General features: G+C 38.8%; 1 protein-coding gene across 2 annotated transcripts in view; it reads right to left on the reverse strand.

The window, feature by feature from the left end:
* Window positions 1–20,353, reverse strand: part of LOC127862277 (probable global transcription activator SNF2L2) — a 76,912-nt gene that overhangs the window by 49,620 nt on the left and 6,939 nt on the right. For both annotated transcript variants that reach the window (XM_052401338.1, XM_052401337.1), the window contains exons 2-11: window positions 18,328–18,441; window positions 16,486–17,215; window positions 15,943–16,227; window positions 15,485–15,672; window positions 14,656–14,795; window positions 14,128–14,254; window positions 11,618–11,791; window positions 10,065–10,238; window positions 8,199–8,375; window positions 7,707–7,831 (exon numbers count right to left, since the gene is read on the reverse strand). In XM_052401338.1, coding sequence (XP_052257298.1) covers window positions 7,707–7,831; window positions 8,199–8,375; window positions 10,065–10,238; window positions 11,618–11,791; window positions 14,128–14,254; window positions 14,656–14,795; window positions 15,485–15,672; window positions 15,943–16,227; window positions 16,486–17,215; window positions 18,328–18,414 — 2,207 coding nt within the window. In that variant the 5' untranslated portion in view covers window positions 18,415–18,441. The remainder of the gene's footprint in view (window positions 1–7,706; window positions 7,832–8,198; window positions 8,376–10,064; window positions 10,239–11,617; window positions 11,792–14,127; window positions 14,255–14,655; window positions 14,796–15,484; window positions 15,673–15,942; window positions 16,228–16,485; window positions 17,216–18,327; window positions 18,442–20,353) is intronic.

Genomic DNA, 20,353 nt, shown 5'->3' on the forward strand with positions numbered 1-20,353 from the left:
AATGTCATAAATACTGACCTGTTATCGTATGCTGATTTTGCAGCTGCGGTGGGAAGGTTCGTATATATTTTCCCAACACAGTAGAACCCATAAACAGGGTTATCAGCTAATGATATCAAGTAATCTTCGTTAAAACGGTATTAATTATGACTTCTCGGACAGAGTAATATGTCTATGTCGTAAAGAAGACACTACCGTTAGTGAAACCACAACAAGCCCAAACGTATACAAATTGTATTGTTGGCACTTCAGAAAACGAAGATAAAAAGATGACAAGGTGGTCGGATTCCTCCAGTAAACAGCTTAGAGCACGTCAAAAAGTGGGGTGTGATTAATATATGCCCACAAAACAGACAGAGCTCTTAATTCATGCGGTCAGATCCTAAAAAGGAATGAATCCTTAGATAGGATAAGAAATACTTTCCTTAGTCGAGGTCTAACCCCGAGAAATAGAAGCCGCAGACAAATCTCCCCCCCTTTTTTGGGGAAATGAAGAGTGTCTTTGAGTACCTCGAATGGACTTCTGACTAACACTGCTGAGATAGAACTTCAAAGCCCTGATTGCCTAAAGAAGTTTATCCTCATCTTCATGACTACCAGTTTAAGAAAACTTGGAAACTTGAAGGTAGAAGCCATATAGAGGACTTGATATTAAGCAAGGAATCCTGGCTGACACAACAAAGTGAAAACGACAATAGATCCAACTGGAATTGGTCGTATTCAACAGAAAAAGCATGAATTTCACTTCTCCGTATGGTAAAAGCCATCATAAGAAGGAAAACCGTCTTAAAATTATATTGGAACTGTTAATAAGCCTGATGAAAAAGGTTCAAAGGGAGCTCATTAAGCATCCCAACATGTTACACAAGTCAAAACCGCTTAAGAAGGTAAAGGAACGAAAAACATAGTGTTGACGTTCCATAGTTTGGATCAGTTCCAAAATCGGTAAGACAGCACAGAGTTGCGATGACTTACACAAAACAAGGTATACGAAAGCATAATCTCTATCCTTTGATGAAGAAAAGAACAAATTTCTTATCATCAAGAAAAAGATGAGAAAAACCTCTATGTATCTAGCAGAGTGATTAAGGTAATAACTATGCTCTCAATTACCCAGTAAAAAAATGAATTTCCATAGAACCTTTATACAGTTCTGATGGAATTATCCTTGCACAAGTAACAAGGATTGAAACTCTAACAGAAAAACGTTCTTCTGTAGAGATAACTAAAAGTTATTAATGGCCAGACATGAAGTGGCACATGTTTGGATCAGTAAAAATATGTCTCAGTGAGATATGATATTTGACCTGTGAAGAAGTTTCCTGAAAATATTTGTACAGGAGACTTAAAAGGTCGTAGAACCATCATCCCATGGTTCATTAAGTATATTTCATGAAATTATGGCAAAAACTCAGTTATTGCAAAAACTCACCAAGAAGGCAAGATATTCCAGTTTATGTCAATGGACGAATGTATAACAATCGCACACCCTGCTGTATCGATTTCTGTGAACTGCATTGTTGACGTTGTTCAACATACCGGTATACACTGCGATATACGATCGCATAACGCTAATAACTAGCGTTTGATGATAAACAACATTCTTTGATATACTATGTACACCATGCAACTCGTCTGCAACTTCACTGCCGCGCATGCGCAATTACATTATTGAACCCAACGGAAAAATAATTCGAAAGAAAGAACTGCAGGACAAAACGTCCAACAGGGCGTTGAGACGAACTGGTATGAGAAAGACGATAGAGAAAATTTGTTGCTCTTGCAAAGAACGAATAAGTTCCTGATTTCCAGTTACAAGGAGTGATAATATGATCACCTCCGTGTCTGTAAGTAAACCACGACCGATGTGTGATAGTTGAAACCATTACAAAGGAATCGTGAAAATGTGTTGTAAATGAAAAACAGCTAAAAAGAATTTTCGCTTTTCAAGATGTAGATGTGCAGGTGATATTCGTTAGGATACCACATAATTGAGAAAATCAAGATACGTTGTTCTATGTGATCGTCCATAACCTTATCTGCTCACATCTGTATAAGATGTAAGGAAGGTTGTGGTAGAATAAACTATATTCTTGCCAAGATAATCTTCTAGTCTAGACACCACTGAATAGTGGTAAATAATGACAAAAAGATGGAAATCTGTGTCATTAAATAATCCCGAGATTAATACAATTATCTTAAAAATAAAGCTGAAACGGACGTAAGAAAAGACATCTCAGCAGAAGGACCGGTGACCGGACCGGTAAATACCGACCGGTGACCGGAACCATTTGTCAAGGATGGGTGGGCAAAGAAACCACGGCAAGCCGAACTTTCCCACTTCAAACACACTTGAAAATTGGTAGAATAGGACAGTGTTTAACACTTATAAGTTTATGACCTATCTACAGAATATAGCCTCTTCTTGAACCAATAACAGGCGCCTTTAAAATCCTGGATAATACAGGTCGCGAAGTCATCGATTTGCGAAGTACGGAAATATGATTGATAGTGGTACCTCCGGAATCGGAGGTGTGATGGCAGAAAAAGGTGAAAACCCTAGGGGTAACCTTAAGCGGGTCCACGCTTGCCGGTAGAATGCATGGAAGTCTTAAATTCTGACTTGATTAATCCATTTACTTCAAGACTTCTAACCGGGACGAATTCTGAAAGGAATACGACCAGTTATAGGAAGACGGCCTGTTATGGCCAGAAGTGTAATAGAAGAATAACTTTAAGATGAGGTCCCTTCAGATCCTAGGATCTAAGATCTGAGTTCAATAGGTCCTAAGCCATCTACAAGACTGTAGCCGCTATGCGGTCAATCCGATAGGCAATCCTATGTATCAGAACTCTTGTTGATTCCAGTAGCTTGAAAATATGCACTGCCGTAGGAGCAATAGAAAAGCAGAAGTCGATACAAATGTCGTCTTGCTAATCCTGCTAGCGTCATTAATGTGTCCCAACTGTTCCGTGACACTGACTGCAAAGTCTGTAGCCGACAGGTAAAGGCGGTTAAAACAATTCATCCTTCGGGTCTCGAACATAAATTAATAGAGGTCAAATAGTAATGTTCGACCTCAATGCTAGTCTCCGAGCCCACTTCAGCCGATCTATCTGCAAGACCAGTAGTCTGCATGTAGCCGGTTGAGATAGAAGTACAAATAACAGATATAGCATGATTTGGTAACCGTCGCCAGTAGAACATCAGTATTGAAAAACACAAAAAGTCATGTAGATTGTTGAATCCATAAAATATAGTATTCAATACAAGCATAGCCAGGGGTATACAACTATGTAATGTAGATGATACCCGTGATACTAAAAATTGACCGATGAAAACACAGTGGAATACCGGTAATTGGTAAGTGGTGACCGAACCGGACCGGTCAATGACCGGTAACTGTAGCCCGGTGAACGGACCAGTCATAATATGACTGGTGACGTTACCAGTTAAAGACCGAAAAATGGTGGAATCCATATGGTCTGTTATCAATGTCAAGCACAGCTCGGAAAAGAAGATCATGCCAAAAAAAAAAAATTCAATCCGATGGCGATGAGACATCACTTATTCTGACCGGTGATCAGTGATCGGTGATATGACCGATGAATGGTGACCGATGTCCGGTGATCGGGACCGGTATAATATAACTGCGTTAGAATGGAAATATCTGGTGCAGAAGAATGACCATCCACGAAGTCATCTGATAATGTTAACCGGAAAACAACGGTAGATTATCAGTATTAATAGGCATAAGTGTCCTTGTAGTCGTAGTGGAGAAAAGAACAGCTTATCCCGAAGCCTGAATGTTAAACGAACTAGTGTTCGTATACAACTACGGCTCGGTGACTGCAACATGTGTGGATGCCATAAGAAGAACCATCACACGTGGAATGGAGACATGATATTCCTAAAGGAATAAAATGGAGAACGTCGATATGACCAGTAGGTTCATTAACGCCTACGTGAGAAGTGGCGACATCCATATAACTTCGATGCCGAAATATTGTTCGGCTACGCTGGAAATATTGTCTTCTACAATATTGTCTCCGTGAGCATTGACATGATCAACGCCGAGAACTGCTCAATGAAGGAGAGGTATGTTCGATAACTATCCAGTGGTGCTCAATGCAGTCCGCTGATGTCTACGTGAAGGTTGACAACGTCCTCGTTTCCTGCGATGTCGAGATCTGGATCGGCCGAGATGTGGATCGGCTGCAATGAGACCGAGATCTTCTAGAATAACGTCTCCGTGAGTGACGACGTGATCGCTTACGAGAGCCGCGACGATGAGAACTGCTCGACGAAGAAGAGCGTGTCCGATGTCTAATCCTTGATGAAGACGATGTATTCAACGAAGAATAGGAGAATAATTCAATGAAGAAGACCGAGTTCTTCTTCTTGACCGGTGACTGGTGTTATCGGTGGCAGGCCTAACTGATGACTGTTGACCCGTGACCGGAGCGGTGATCAATGACCGGACTGGTGACCGGACCAGACCGTTGACATGACCGGACTGGTGACATGACCGGACCGGTGACATGACCGGTGACCGGACCGGTGACATGACCGGTGACCGGACCGGTGATCAATGACCGGACCGGTGACCGGACCGGACCGGTGACATGACCGGTGACCGGTGACATGACCGGTGACCGGACCGGTGACATGACTGGTGACCGGACCGGACCGGTGATCAAAGACCGGACCGGTGACCGGACCAGACCGGACCGGTGACATGACCGGTGACCGGACTGGTGACATGACTGGTGACCGGACCGGTGACATGACCGGTGATCAATGACCGGACCGGTGACATGACCGGTGACCGGACCGGCCGGTCAGACGTCGATCAATGGTCCGTGATCAACGTCCCCGGTGACGTACCGGTCATATCATGACCAGTGTTGTCACCGGATAATGACCGTATGGCGGATGCCAAATGGTCCGGCATTGGTCGATGTCCTTGACCAATGCCATCGGGCAAAGACCGGCTGACGGGTGTCGCCATATGGTCTGATGTTGACCGACTGTCTAAGAGACTTAGCATAGTACGGTCGCGATCGTGCCCGATACCCGGTGACTGATACTGCAACCTCATCCATGATCTGCGAAGTCACCGGGTATTTATCCACTCTTGTTTCTGCGACCATCATGTAGTCAAATATATGAAAAACAAGAGCAAAGCATATTCAACCATAAACTGGTCACAGACCAGATTATCATACGGCACATAAAATCATTATTTGACCATAATGAAAATTATAATAATACTGCCGTAGATCATAAATTAAACAAAAGTTTAATTCAAAACAGATGAAAAATAAAATGACGATCAATTAGATTGTCATACGGAACGTTAAAATCATTATTGCACACAATGGCAAATGATAAACAATCTGTCAATAGAAGAACACGCTTTGCACGATCTCGTAACACATTAGAAGAACATGCTTTGCACGTTCTAGCAATGTATTAGAAGAGCACGTTTTGCACGTGGTCGTTCGCGCCTGAAAACACCCAGCATGGTAGAAATAAACCATTGTTCGATAAAAACAAGCATGGCTTACCTTTTACAAATGAAACAAAATCCATTTAATCCACACAAATTAATCCAAATGAGAAATAAAAAGATAAATAACACAATTTATCTATTCAAACCCCAATCAACCAAGTGAAAAACAATATTTTAATTCAGAGCCGTAAAAGACACGTATACACCTGGTTGATCCGGAAAGAATATTGAGGGTTGGTTACCGATTTTTGGCTAGGTTGCATTGCACTATGTTTAACCTGGCCTGTATTACGGTATTGAGGTGGCGGATTCCCAGTTCCGGATGAGTTATTTCCCCTTGGAAAGTATAAGCATACGATAACAGGTCAGTATTTATGACATTAAAAGGGCCCATAATTCTGTAAAAATGCCAGTCAGAGTTACATTACTTTGCCTGCACAGTCCCCTTATGATAGTTAATAAGTGTTGCAAGTATGAAAGCAATAGCTTTGATACCGTAGGAATAAAGTGGACCTAAACACAAAACTTAACCAAATTTTCAATTTTCTAAGTATAAAAAGGGCACATAATTTTGTCAAAATACACGCCAGAGTTATCTAACTTTGCCTGCCCAGTCCCCTCATGATAGTAAGTAAGTGTACCAAATTTGAATGCCATAGCATTGATACTTTCTGAGAAAAGTGGACCTAAACGCAAAACTTAACCAACATTTTCAATTTTCTATGTATAAAAAGGGCACATAATTCTGTCAAAATGCACGCCAGAGTTATCTAACTTTGCCTGCCAGTCCCCTCATCATAGTTAATAAGTGTACCAAGTTTGAATGCAATAGCATTGATACTTTCTGAGAAAAGTGGACCTAAACGCAAAACTTAACCGGACGCCGACGCCAACGCCGACGCCCACGCCGACGCCAAGGTGATGACAATAGCTCATTTTTTTTTTCCAAAAAATAGATGAGCTAAAAATAGTAGCAATACCGTAGGGTAAAAAACGTTTAGGTGTCAAATCGCTGGTCGAGCGATAAGTTGTATTTTAATGTCCGATTAAGTATGTAAAAAGGTACAAGTAATATTATCGCAAGTGTGGCGATAAAAGTGTGATAACAAGTGTAGTGATCAAGTAAAAGTATTATCGCAACATGAAAAAGTGTGATCACAAGTGTAGTGATCAATGTCTGATTAAGTATATTAACGCAAGTGCGAAAAAGTGTGATCACAAGTGTAGTGATCAATGTCCGATAAAGTATGTAAAAGGTACAAAAAGTGTGATCACAAGTGTAGTGATCAATGTCCGATTAAGTATGTAAAAGATCACAAGTGTAGTGATCAAGTAAGTGTTATCGCAAGTGCGCAAAAGTGTGATCACAAGTGTAGTGATCAATGTCCGATCAAGTAAAAGATTAAAAGATCACAAGTGTAGTGATCAAGTTAGTGTTATCGCAAGTGCGCAAAAGAGTGATCACAAGTGTAGTGATCAATGTCCGATTAAGTATGTAAAAGGTACAAAGTATTTTCGCAAGTGCGAAAAAAGTGTGATCACAAGTGTAGTGATCAAGTAAAAGTCTTAGTGTGTCATTTAAAGTGCCATAGCGATTATCATGTAAAAGTGTGATCCAATGGTCAAGCGATTGGTAGAACTAGGTTTAGCCCAGCAAAGTATATGGTTCTTCCTAGTTTGGTCGCTTGATGAGCAATAGCATTTTTTATTTCGTGTACGCGGTGTTGCTACTATAATGGTGTTACTTCACCTTTTGTAATTTTAACATGTGCTCATCCACCTCCGGTAGGCATATTTTCAAAGTAACAGGTTTCCACGAGTGAGTAGCCGATCTTTCGGGGCTCGTGGTTACCACCGGCTGTTTTTTCGCTGCGGCCTTTTATATCCCACTTTTTACTCGTATAATATATTAAAGAGATTTGTTAGTGAATACTTTGTGCATTCTATCACATTTTTTGTGATGTTTATTGGGAGGCAAAATATTTTGGAATCGGGTCATTAAACTAGTTAAATGGAGTAATGTGTTGTTTTATCGTTGCACTCGTAAAATAATTATTTAAATGTCATGAATGGTATAAAATTGCATTTTCTCAATTTAAAGTAAATAGATTGTTAAATTAATAATTTGACAGGTTCAGGTCATATTCCTGAAGTGATGAGAATAAGCCCTGTGTACAAAATGTGACTTACCCCGGGTTAGCCTCGAGCCATTCCTTCAGTTGACTTGACAATGGGGCCTCCTCTCCAGACAGCACCTTCCCAGTGGCCTTCTCTATCACTGACACATGGGTCTCATCCCCAGCCACTTTTTCTTCCTAATAATCAAAAGAATTTCTTTGTTGAGGAAAAAACAATATTACTTTGTCTATTGACTTACTTAAGATTGCAACATGTAATGTTCTGTTATTATTATTAAAACAAAATTTATATATATTTACATAGAACATACTTTTGATTCTTTTGAAGCACAATGGCTTGAACATTGTCGAGGGATCAGATTGAACAATGTATAAACAATAACATACTTCCAAATACTCAATTTAAAGCCACACTCTCTTAAAATATATTCTATATTCTGGTTCAAACCGACAGTTCTCTAAAGAGCACATTCTTATCCACAACCTTTCCCAACACACTTTACCTGTACCAGCACACTACAATAAAGTCAATATCCCAACTGACCTCATCAGACTTCTTCTTCTTTTTCTTCTTCTTGAGTTTTTTCTTCTGGTCAATCTTGTGCTGCTCCACGAGGGCTGTGAGACTGTCTATGTACTCGTCCGTCTGCTGCAGCAGGTACATCAGACGCTTGTCCTTCTTCTGGTCTATCAGCTTCCTGTAACCCTCCTCATCCTCCGCCTACGTAGACACATGAGTAGGAGAATCAGACATACAGAACTTCACTAACATATAACTACACATTACCTTTCAGTCTCAATCTGGGAATATGGGGCCTGATACAGAGGCATAAAGTGTTGTCCCATATAAGCCTGTGCAGTCTGCACAGGCTGATTGCGGATGACATGTTCCTCTTTTTATAATATTTGTTGTTTAAAGTAAGTTTCTTCTTAGCCAAAATCTAGTTTAAGCAGAAAGTGTAGTCCCTGATTAGCAGAAAGTGTAGTCCCTGATTAGCAGAAAGTGTAGTCCCTGATTAGCAGAAAGTGTAGTCCCTGATTAGCAGAAAGTGTAGTCCCTGATTAGCAGAAAGTGTAGTCCCTGATTAGCAGAAAGTGTAGTCCCCTGATTAGCAGAAAGTGTAGTCCCCGATTAGCAGAAAGTGTAGTCCCTGATTAGCAGAAAGTGTAGTCCCTGATTAGCAGAAAGTGTAGTCCCTGATTAGCAGAAAGTGTAGTCCCTGATTAGCAGAAAGTGTAGTCCCTGATTAGCAGAAAGTGTAGTCCCTGATTAGCAGAAAGTGTAGTCCCTGATTAGCAGAAAGTGTAGTCCCTGATTAGCAGAAAGTGTAGTCCCCGATTAGCAGAAAGTGTAGTCCCCGATTAGCAGGAAGTGTAGTCCCTGATTAGCAGAAAGTGTAGTCCCTAATTAGCAGAAAGAGTAGTCCCTGATTAGCAGGAAGTGTAGTCCCTGATTAGCAGAAAGTGTAGTCCCTGATTAGCAGAAAGTGTAGTCCCTAATTAGCAGAAAGTGTAGTCCCTAATTAGCAGAAAGTGTTGTCCCTGATTAGCAGAAAGTGTAGTCCCTGATTAGCAGGAAGTGTAGTCCCTGATTAGCAGAAAGTGTAGTCCCTGATTAGCAGGAAGTGTAGTCCCTGATTAGCAGAAAGTGTAGTCCCTAATTAGCAGAAAGTGTAGTCCCTAATTAGCAGAAAGTGTAGTCCCTGATTAGCAGAAAGTGTAGTCCCTGATTAGCAGAAAGTGTAGTCCCTGATTAGCAGAAAGTGTAGTCCCTGATTAGCCTCTGTTGACTGCACAGGCTAATATGGGACAACACTTTACATAAATGCATTAAGCTTGGTTTTCCCACAGTGAGGCTAATCTATTTTCTTTGATTCAGAAAACCATCTCATGCAGGATGGTTGTGACTTTGGAAACACTACCCCATGCAGGATGGTAGTGACTTTGGAAACACTATCCCATGCAGGATGGTTGTGACTTTGGATACACTATCCCATGCAGGATGGTTGTGACTTTGGATACACTATCCCATGCAGGATGGTTGTGACTTTGGATACACTATCCCATGCAGGATGGTTGTGACTTTGGAAACATAGTTTGGGAAGAAAATACCCCTACTTGGTTAGGCAAAACTCTTAACTTTCAAAATTGTATTGTTCAGTGCTTGATATGCTATGAACTACTTGTTGAGGATTGCTGGCACTGAAATTGAAGAAATCTGCTTAAATGATGAACCCAACATCCCTATTACTATATCTGATTTTATTCAGAAATTATTATTGATATATTTTCTCAATAATAATCAGCACTTTTACATCCAAAACCATTTTATCAAACCATCTTAGTACTATTTCTCATGTTTATTTGTTTTCTAACATCAATCTTTCCAACACAAAATCCATGAACGTACCATGAGCCTGCGTAGACGTTCCTTCTCGAGCCTCTCCTGCTCTTTCTTCTGTTCTCGCTCGGTGTTCTGGTGGTGCATGATGATGGCCTTGTTCACCTTGGAGATCTTGGCATTCACACCTCGGTGGAACTCCTTGAACTCCTTCGCATGAGCCAGAACTGCATTCAGGTACTCCTGGAGGGGTAGAGAATACAATATGTGGGTCATGAATTAAGCCTCTTTCTGGGAAAACTGGGCTTGATGCGTAAGGTGTCGTCCCCGATCAAACTGTAAAGTCCACATAGGCTAATCTTTCCGCTTTTTTGGAATGTTTCCTTTAAAAGAAGACTTTAAATGGAAAAACCAATTTTATCCACATGCATTAAGCACAGTTTCCCACAAATTTATCAGAAACTTCCAGAGTTTAGCATAGACCAACTGCCTTTTACAGGGACTTTATAGTTTCATACTTTAACATTCAGGTACTCATAGAAGGGAGGCAACAAAAAGCATGATTAAGGGTCATTTTCAACTAGCAAAGGTCAAATGTTTGTCAGGATGTTCCTTAAGACAATGGTTTTTTGAATAAACTTAATTGTTTTTGTTTTTTTGGCCAAAAAAAGTTTAATGAATTTAATATTATACACAATAAAATTTGGAAGATCCTAAACAGGGTTTACCTGAGGAAATGTGAAGGGATGGTGTGACACATCAACGTTGGCTTCGTAGAGATGTCTCTTCCGAATACAACAAGACTATTGCCAAGCAATATAGTCCCCTACCGGCTCCACCATTGTCAGAAATTCCACTTGTCAGAATTTTTATTTATTTTTTATTTGTTGCCATAGCAACCAGAATTTTTGACGTAGAATCAAAATGAAATGACATGCGTAATTTCCATATTGCCATCTATCCATGTTTCAAGTTTCATGAAAAAATATTAAGAACTTTTAAAGTTATCGCAGGATCCAGAAAACCACCATTTTCAGCAGTATTTTTAGTCTATTTGTTGCCATAGCAACCAGATTTTTTGATGTAGGAACAAAATGAAACGATGTGCATAATGTCCATATTGCCATCTATCCATGTTTCAAGTTTCATGAAAAAATATTAAGAACTTTTAAAGTTATCACAGGATCCAGAAAAGTGTGACTGACTGACGGACTGACAGACTGACAGACAGAGCGCAAACCACAAGTCCCCTCCGAGAAAATGGTAGGGGACAATTACCAGATAACAATGGGCTTGTTTATACCTTTGCAATCAACAGGACATTTGTTTAGAAAAATTGCTGCAGTACTGACACTATGTCGCTTAGTGCTTTATCCAGGGTAAATTACTACAACAGCATGTGGTCTTTGGTAACTGGATAGAGGTGGTTGCTTAAATTGAAATGAGGAGAAATAGAAAGGATTGTTTTACTCAGATAGTGACTCAATGCAGGTGGTCGCAGCCAGAAATTAGACTGCATTTGTAAAATTAGTTTTGCCTTAAAGAAAACTTTACCTCAGAAAGAAGAAAAGATCCCTCCCCTGCATTAGCTACTATGGCCTAGAGAGCCATGAGTGACTGACCTGATGTTTCTGCCTCCTCTTCCTCTCCTGCTCCATCTTCTGTTTCTTCTCCAGTATCTCTGTGGAGCGCGCCTCTCTCAGTGTCTGACGCTTGCCCCGCTTGTAGGCCTTGAAGTTCAAGGCTGTCTCCAGGGTTGTATCACGCCGCATGCATGCCACAACCTCCTGTCTCAACTGTACACAGCAGGCAAACATAGAAATGTGTGAGTACCCATTTAATAAGTTTGATTTCAGTAACTGGAAGGACAGTAAAAAATGTTGATCCAAACACATTTAGATTTGTGTGTGTTATCAATATTTTTGAACAAATAACTTTTCCGAACAATTTTCTGAAATAAGCAATTTTCATTTATCAAAAAACAATTACACTTCAACACCGTTATTTCGAACACTGATAATTTGAAGTCACCGTTATTTGGAAGTATTTTTCGGGTCCTGATTGTGGTTCTTCTTTGTTTAATGTAAAATTTCATTGTTAATCCGAACTTCGTTAAACCGAAGAAATCGTTAATTCAAAGTAATTCTGTTGGTCCCAACATTATAATTCATCAATCTTTTATCCGAAGTCAAAACTGCAAAACACTGAGCGTAATTTCACACCTTCCTATTCTGCGCGTGGCGCGTCAAAAGCCGATAATTACACGTGTCGTCTGCGAGTAGCATGTTTATTTTATAATGTCGTCAAAAGCCGATAATTACTATTTATGTAGTTTTGCATTATTTAGTAACAAACAAATGCCACGTTAGGTCTGAGTAAATGTGGTCAAATGAAATGCATATATAAACTTTACTTTTTAAACTAAATAATATGTGCTTTTTATTATATTTTAGATGTTTGGTAATTAGAGGAAAATAAAAAGAAGAAAAATTGTTGTATTCCTCCGTTTGTTACCATTAGAAATCTATTGCTCTCTGACTAGTTTATTTTTTTAAGTAAAACAATTATTAATAGTAGCGGTAACCGAACCATGCAAATTCCACAACATTTTATTTATACAGAATCAAAGAAGTCTTTTGTAAAATGTTTATTTCGAATTATCGTAAATCCAAAGTTTTTGTAACGGTCCTGACAACTTCGAAATAACTGTGTTGAAGTGTTGTTCTAAAAACTAATGGCTAAAACACGGTATTGGTGCTCATAAGGGAATTTTCATGTTATATGCATGAAAAAGAAAAAGTAAACACGATAAGAACCAATATTAAAGATTGGTAAGCCAGGCATATACCTCTCTTACTTTCCTGAAAATTTCAAGAGATTTGTGTAACCCATTCTTGAGATATGCAAGGAAACAAGCTCTAAAAATGGCCATTTTTTAGCGTTATGCAGTCTCACTCGAAAAAAGCTTGAATATAAAATAGAGAATTCTCGAAATATCATACTGAAATTGTGCATTTATTGGTCTGGTTTTATTCAGAATTCTATCCTGCAAATGTTGCTTCTTGAATTAAAGAAATTGGTAATGCTTATTGCTGCATAATGAAATTCTAGATTATATTAATTTGAAACTCTATACAGGTGTGCCAATTCATATGAGGTGCCAAACTCATAATGTCAGATTAGTCTTCTTTGACTTGTATGTGCCCAGCACTGAGAATTGTCAAGCTACACGTCTCCTGGACAGCTATTGTTACCCCATGTGTAGTGTCTGTAACCAACTCAGATCATGTACACAAAAAATGTGTTTTAACTAAAATTCTAACAGATCAAAAATCATTTGATATAATGTTCAAGTCACTGTTTTTATGTAAACTTGCTTTTATAGTGCATTTTTTATGCTTTATGCCATTCTGCAACTGTTTTTGGAATCATATATTTTGGTAGTGTCTGTAACCAAACTTATGAGCATGCAATTCTACCTTTTATGAAAACTTATGCTTTTTCAAACCAATTGTTTCGATTTATTTTGTTTGAATATACTTCCTGGTTTCAGACAAATGCCCAATTAGCTATCTTGTGGGTCTATAATAAAAGTTATAAAAAAGTTTCTTGCTTGGTTCTCTTTTGGTCTGATACCTGATTAATTAATGCTTTGATTTTTTTTGTTAAGATAGTAATCACTTTTGGTTTTTTGCTTTATTTCAACAGTTTATAACCTGTAGTTGATGTTAAAGTGAAAATATCTGAAGTTTTGAAGTTCTGCTATGTTTTTCTTGCATGTTATATGACTAGTGTAGTGTCTGTAACTTGTATTATACCATAGGATGAAAATGTTAGATAAAAAAATAATGCATGCATGATCAAATAAAATTCAACTTGATTTGAGTAGGGGATACCTTGAGCTTTAAAAATAACACCAAGGAAATGCTGTATCTACAATTTCAATTTTTAAGGTGAGTGAGACTACTATGAGCACCAATACCGTGTTTTAGCCGTAATTAAATTAAGTATAAGCATAATTTTATGCATAAATAAGTAAATAAAATGTTTCTGAAACCAAAATATTGAAACAAGTTGAGATAACTGTAATTCAAATAAGTAATTAATAATGCATTAATGTGTATTTGCCCACCTGTCTTTGGAAGTTGAGGAGGCGTAGTGCCCTCAGTTCTACGGTTGCCTTGGTTTTCATGTCATCTGACAGGGTGGCAGGTATGCCCTGCAGCTCCTTGATTCGAGAAGATATACGAGCAGCAATCCTGAAAAACACCGCCACCATTATCAGAAGGCGTTGTGTTCAATATGTACACGCTTAATCAGTAGCTCTATGAAATCATGTACCTGTTTTCATGCTCATTCAGCAGCTTTATGGAATCATGTACAAGGCCCTCATTTGGCCGTTTTTTGGGGCAAAAATTTGGCCCCATTTCCCCCTTAGAATAGTATACTTTTTCCCCCTATTTCAGCTAAAAATCCCCCACATGCTTTTAACCTTTGATTAAATGTATATTTATGTAAATAACATTAAAATATAGCAGTTTTTGAATGGTTGGTTAAAAGATCTTCTAAAATTTCCCTTTTCGCCCAAAACAATGCGAAATTCCCCCCTCTAAGGGCTCCGGCACCAATCCCCCAAAGTGTAGCAAGGGCCATGTTTTACCTGTTTTCGCGCTCATTCAGCAGCTCTATGGGATCTAGCCCCACAGGTTTGGTGACTGGTGCTATCCTGTTCTGGCGAGACTGCATGGTCATCATGGCCTGGGATGAGGTTGTAGCTACAGCTGCTGCAGGGCCCATTTTCTGAAGAGTAAAAATCAAACAGTTAAGCAACTTCTGTCCCTGGATCAGTCAGCTACAGGCACTACTACATTTCTAACTATAAATTCATGACTCAACCCATATTCACAACCAATACTTATTCTTCATTTAGAAAGCATAAGGGCAATCTTGAAATCGTTCTCAGCTAATAATCATGTTCATTACAACCAAACTTTATTTTTGTCAACGAAAATCATCACATTATAACGTAAGATTTTGTTATTGCAAACTATAGCTTTGTCACAGACGTGACTAATACCCCCACATGCCACATTGACACAAAATATTTTGCATGTTGTCTTCACACAAAAATCGCGGACACCATGCTCAATGTTTAAAAAGCACTAAGTGACCCCGTGACCTAGTTTTTGACCCGGCATGGCCCAATGTTCGAACTTGGCCTAGATATTATCTAGATACAACTTCTGGCCAAGTTTGGTAAAGCCCGGATGAAAACGACTTGAATTAGAGAGCGGACACCATGCTCAATGTTTAAAACACACTAATGACTCTGCCACCTAGTTTTTTACCTGGCATGACCCATATTCGTCATTTCTTGCCTGTCAGTCTCATCGAAATTCTAAATTGTAAGAATATTTTAAGCTTATTTTACAATAACAAAAAATTAATCATAGCATAAAGAGTTTGAAACCAATCATTTAGTATATTACCTGTTGTGGAGGGGTGGTACTGGGCCCTACAGGCAGGGGCTGGGTGCTCGAAGACGAGCTCTGGCTACTTGGAGACAGGGAATGACCACTGGTGGAGGGCATGGGAGCCATGTTGGGGGGCTGAGGGCCACCACCAGGGTGCTGCTGGGGCGGTATACGCATACCCCCTGGCTGCATCCCCTGCTGATCTGTTGTAAATAGAAATTACAGATAATGAAAACATACAATTTAACTAATTTTGTTCATATTCATTAATTCTGAAATTTCTATTTCAACTAATATTGTTAATATTCATTAATGCTGAAATTTCTATTTTATTATCATTTTACACAACACTCATACTCGTCAGTGGATTAAAAACCATGAAATTACAAAGACAGCATTCATTTTAAAGAAAATTCTATACAGTTTTTATAAACAAAATTGTAAAAATCACACTGTCTTGTCACATGACCTACCCTGCGGTCGAGGCATTGGAGGCCTGAATGTCCCCGCACTCTTGCCCTCGATATTCATCCTCAGCTGGTCAGGCAGGGGCTGATTGCGGGCGAGTAGCTTGTATGCCATGATCTGGGCCCGTAGCTGGTGGAGCTGAGAGGGCACAAAGTTGGCGCTCCTCATTGGCTGATTTGGTGGCATGTTGCCGGACATCATGTTAGGACCAGCAGCTCCCATGGGCCCCCCACCAGAATGCATCGGATTCATGGGACCCGCTGGTCCAGGACCCATAGAGCGGTTCATACCTGCAACAATGATTGTATCATGACATTTTCTTTCATGTATGTTGATAAATCATGTATTTCCTAGGTTTCCAATTAAGCTTTTAAGTAAGATTACATTAACACCAAAAAAAATTTATTTAGAAATTGTGTTTTATTACAAGGGTGCAAAACAGTAAAGTGAAAAATCTGACATATATTTTCAACTAACCAATTAATTGGTAGTATATTTATTAAATAATATTATATATGAGCACTAATATTAAGGGTAATCTAACATACCTTGGTTATAGTTTGATCCATCCATATTGAGACCAGGTCCCTGTGGGTTCGGTCCCTGCATATTCATGTGCTGTCCCTCAGGACCGCTGCTCGCAGGCCGACTCATGTTACCCGCTGGACCTGGAGACCCCATACTGGAGCCCATATGTGGACCAGGACCGGGCATGTTCTGACCCATGGGCTGGTTCATATGCTGACCCTGTGGCATGCCCTGATTAGGCCCTCCCATGTTTGGAGCTGGGCTGCCTGACATCATGCCTGGGTTGTTCATGTAGCCTTGCTGAGCCATGTTTGGCCCAGCCATCCCAGGACCTTGCATTCCTGGCCTGCCCATACCAGGCCCTCCAGGGGCCGTCATGTTTGGACCACCCATAGCAGGATTGCTCATGTTGGGAACGGGGCCCATGTTGCCTCCTTGCATTCCCTGCTGATGCATGTTTCCCATTCCTTGTGAAGTGCCTCCAGGCATGTTCTGTTGACCCTGCATACCCTGTGGACCTTGCATTCCAACTTGTGGCGGTCCCTGCATGTTCTGGGTGCCCATCATGTTCTGAGGCCCACCTTGGGTCCCCATAACACCTGGTCCTCCTGGCATACCCTGCTGAGGGCCCCCTTGCATACCCTGCGGAGGTCCTCCCTGCATTCCCTGGGGATGCATACCACTGGGTCTCTGCATATGACCATAGGACTGGGCATTGTTCTGCATACCTTTTTCTTCCATCTTTATATTCTAAAAGCATACCACAAGTCCCTTTTAAACAAATCATACATTTAAAGTGACAAACCTCAACTCTCATTTTCATATTCATTGTAAGCAATGAGGACATCATACATGAACAAGACTTTTATTCATTTATGATCATACTCAGGGTTTTGAAATGATTAAAAATACCTAGATACAGTATACTGTTAACCAAGGCTGGTCAGTGCAGCCCTACACAATGCCTGTTTTTCTGTCAGCCCCCATTCCTTTTTCAAGGCCAATAAGCACCTCATGCCCTTTGTCAATTATACTTAACAGGGGCTTATTTGATGACCTTTGTTTGGATACCAATTAGAGACAAACTGATCAATTAAGCTGCCTATACTTTATTGTAAAATTGCAAATTAAAAGTTTTGATGTTGTTTAATGATTACAAAGGGAATAATACACACATTTTATGGAGACAAACATTTGTTTGCAACTATTTCTTTCAAGTAAGAAAACAAGTCAGTGAAAATTCTATATGCTGAGGTATCTTTTAATTTGGACAACAATTTCGGCCGCTTTTAATGTAATATAAAATCAATAAATGCTACTAATCTACAACAATCTTAACAAGTTACATTATTTTGCATCACTACTAAAAAAAATATGTACATGTAATGCGGCAATCTCGTTAGCAATTTTATTTTTATATGAACATTATAAACCATAATGAGAATTTTATATTTTTTCTTAAATAACTTGCTAAGAGTAAAAATCTTTAAAAGCTTGAATAATAAGGGATTTTACAGAGAAGATCATCACATTAACTTCTTAAAATTATCTTGACATTCATTAATAATTATCGGTATTCATGCTCAATCAATCCACATATTGAAATACATGTATCTTAATTCTGCATAGAAAAGAATTATTTATTTTGTATAATCTAAAAAAAACAGTTAAGAAACTTACAGATACAAAGGGTTAAACGCAATTTGCCCTTTTTAACAGGTCTCACAGGGCACAAAAAGTTTGAGTAAGGGGCCAAAAACATACTGTCTCAAAAATATTAATATCTAATTTAAGTTCCTTGGTACCAAAAACACTGAAATTTAAAACGCTGTAAATAAACACAAGTTTAGACACAGCCTTACCTGTTGCATACGCTGTATATTATCAGGAGTGTAGGCGGGACCTGGAGGGGGTGTTGTCATTGGACTACCATCTCCAGATGCCATCATCAGTGGACATTCACAAACTAGTCATGCCTGCGGAGGAAACACACAATTCTTTCTAAATTATAATGTACCCCATGCAGGGCTTTTCTCATATTGTCAGGAGACTGTGAGTAACAATATGAATAGTAAGATTGCACAGACAATTCAACATGACATTATACAAAGACCAGAAGATATGTTACAATCTGGTAAGATCAAGTATGACTTAGATAGGCAAGCACTGGACTGAGTATGCTACTGCAGAAACTGGCAATAATTTAAATGCTATTAATGAAATAATATTCTTCTAAAATTACATGAAAATATTTTTTATCTCTTACCATTACAGTTAGCATTGCATAAATGATGCTCTAATATATTTATTGAATGCATCTTTTGACAATTTAAAAACCTTAAAATTATAAAGAGTTGCAAGAGTGCTAATGTGAAAATACTGAGCTCAAGCCGGGGAGCCCACGACCTCCAGAGTGGTAATTCAGACACTCTAACCACGTCACTAAAGAGCTAGCCCAACAGCAAGGCTGAGCCCAACAGCAAGGCTGTTGAAAGTGATCTTATTTCACTACACTCCTCCCCTTTTAATGTTTCATGGCCCAGACACGCCTGCTACAGCATGTCTTGCATCTGCATGGCCCCCCTGAAACCATTAAACAGCTCAGACCCATTCCCACATTCACAGTTCTTCTTTGACTCGTTGCCATTAATGTGAAAACACTAAGCTTAAGACAGAGATTGAACCCACGACCTTCAGAGTGGTAGTCAGACACTTTACCCACGTTGTTAAAGAGCTAGCCCAACAGCACGGCTGTTGGAAGTGACCTTATTTCACTACAGCGCAGATGGCCGAGTGGTCCAAACATAAGTCTTTTATTCCAGGGTCAGTGGTTCGAGCCCAGTTGAAAGTTACTTTTTTTTCTTTAATTATTGTTTTGTTTTTTTTAATTATTATTCAATATCATACATACATTGTAAACATGTATATGATCATAAAATATAGTGATTGTACGAAGCAATAAAGTTCAGACATGTTTTACAAGATATGCCTATATATATATTTTATTTTTTTTTGGAGAGAAAAGAAAAGAACAACAGAGGAATAGTTATGAAAAATGATGAGTTGTATAAAGTCGGAAGAAAGCATACTGGACTTGTGTGTTTTGTTGTATATTCACAATGATCTTGTCAGATAGAAAATTTAAAATTAAAAACAATAAACAAAACTATTTTATAGAGAAAAACTAACATTAGAGTGAAATGTGTATAAGTGGACAAAACATTATGAGAATTTAATCCGATTCCATTTTTGTTCAAAGATTTGTAATGTGTCATTACTGAGGGCTATTTCTTTCTCAATCTGGATTTTTAGTTTAAGACTATGGACAAAGCAATTAAAATTTGGTACTTGTTTTTTGTACTTCATGTTTAAGATAAAATATTTCATCAATATGACCATAAAATTCACAATATTATTACAGTCTAATGATTTCAATGAGTTAATTCCGAAACTTACATTTAAGAAAGATAGTTTAACGTTTAGTTGATGTTGTTCAAGAAAAGATATTAATTGATTCCAAATAGGCTGGATGTGTTTGCACTCCCAAAAAAGATGTTCTATAGTTTCGATGTTTTCACTGCAGAAGTCACACAGATTTGAGTTAGATAATTTGCATTTAAAGAGATATTTATTTGTAGCTATAATTCTATGGATGTATTTATATTGAAAATTTCTCAGCGTGCTTTCAATAGTTGCTTTATATGGCATGTCAAATATGTGTTTCCAATTAAGTTCATTTTCACCAAAGAGGACTTGCCATTTATTTTGGATTTTGGAGTTTTCTGTAGGGTTTCTAATTTGTATTGTGTAAAATATTTTATTTGTTTTGTTTTTTCTTCCAAGTATGTTTTCTACAAATGTTGTTTGAGTACATGGTGTATTGTTTGT

The sequence above is a fragment of the Dreissena polymorpha genome, chromosome 16 (assembly GCF_020536995.1).
Source record: "Dreissena polymorpha isolate Duluth1 chromosome 16, UMN_Dpol_1.0, whole genome shotgun sequence".
NCBI classification, from domain to species: Eukaryota; Metazoa; Mollusca; class Bivalvia; order Myida; family Dreissenidae; genus Dreissena; species Dreissena polymorpha.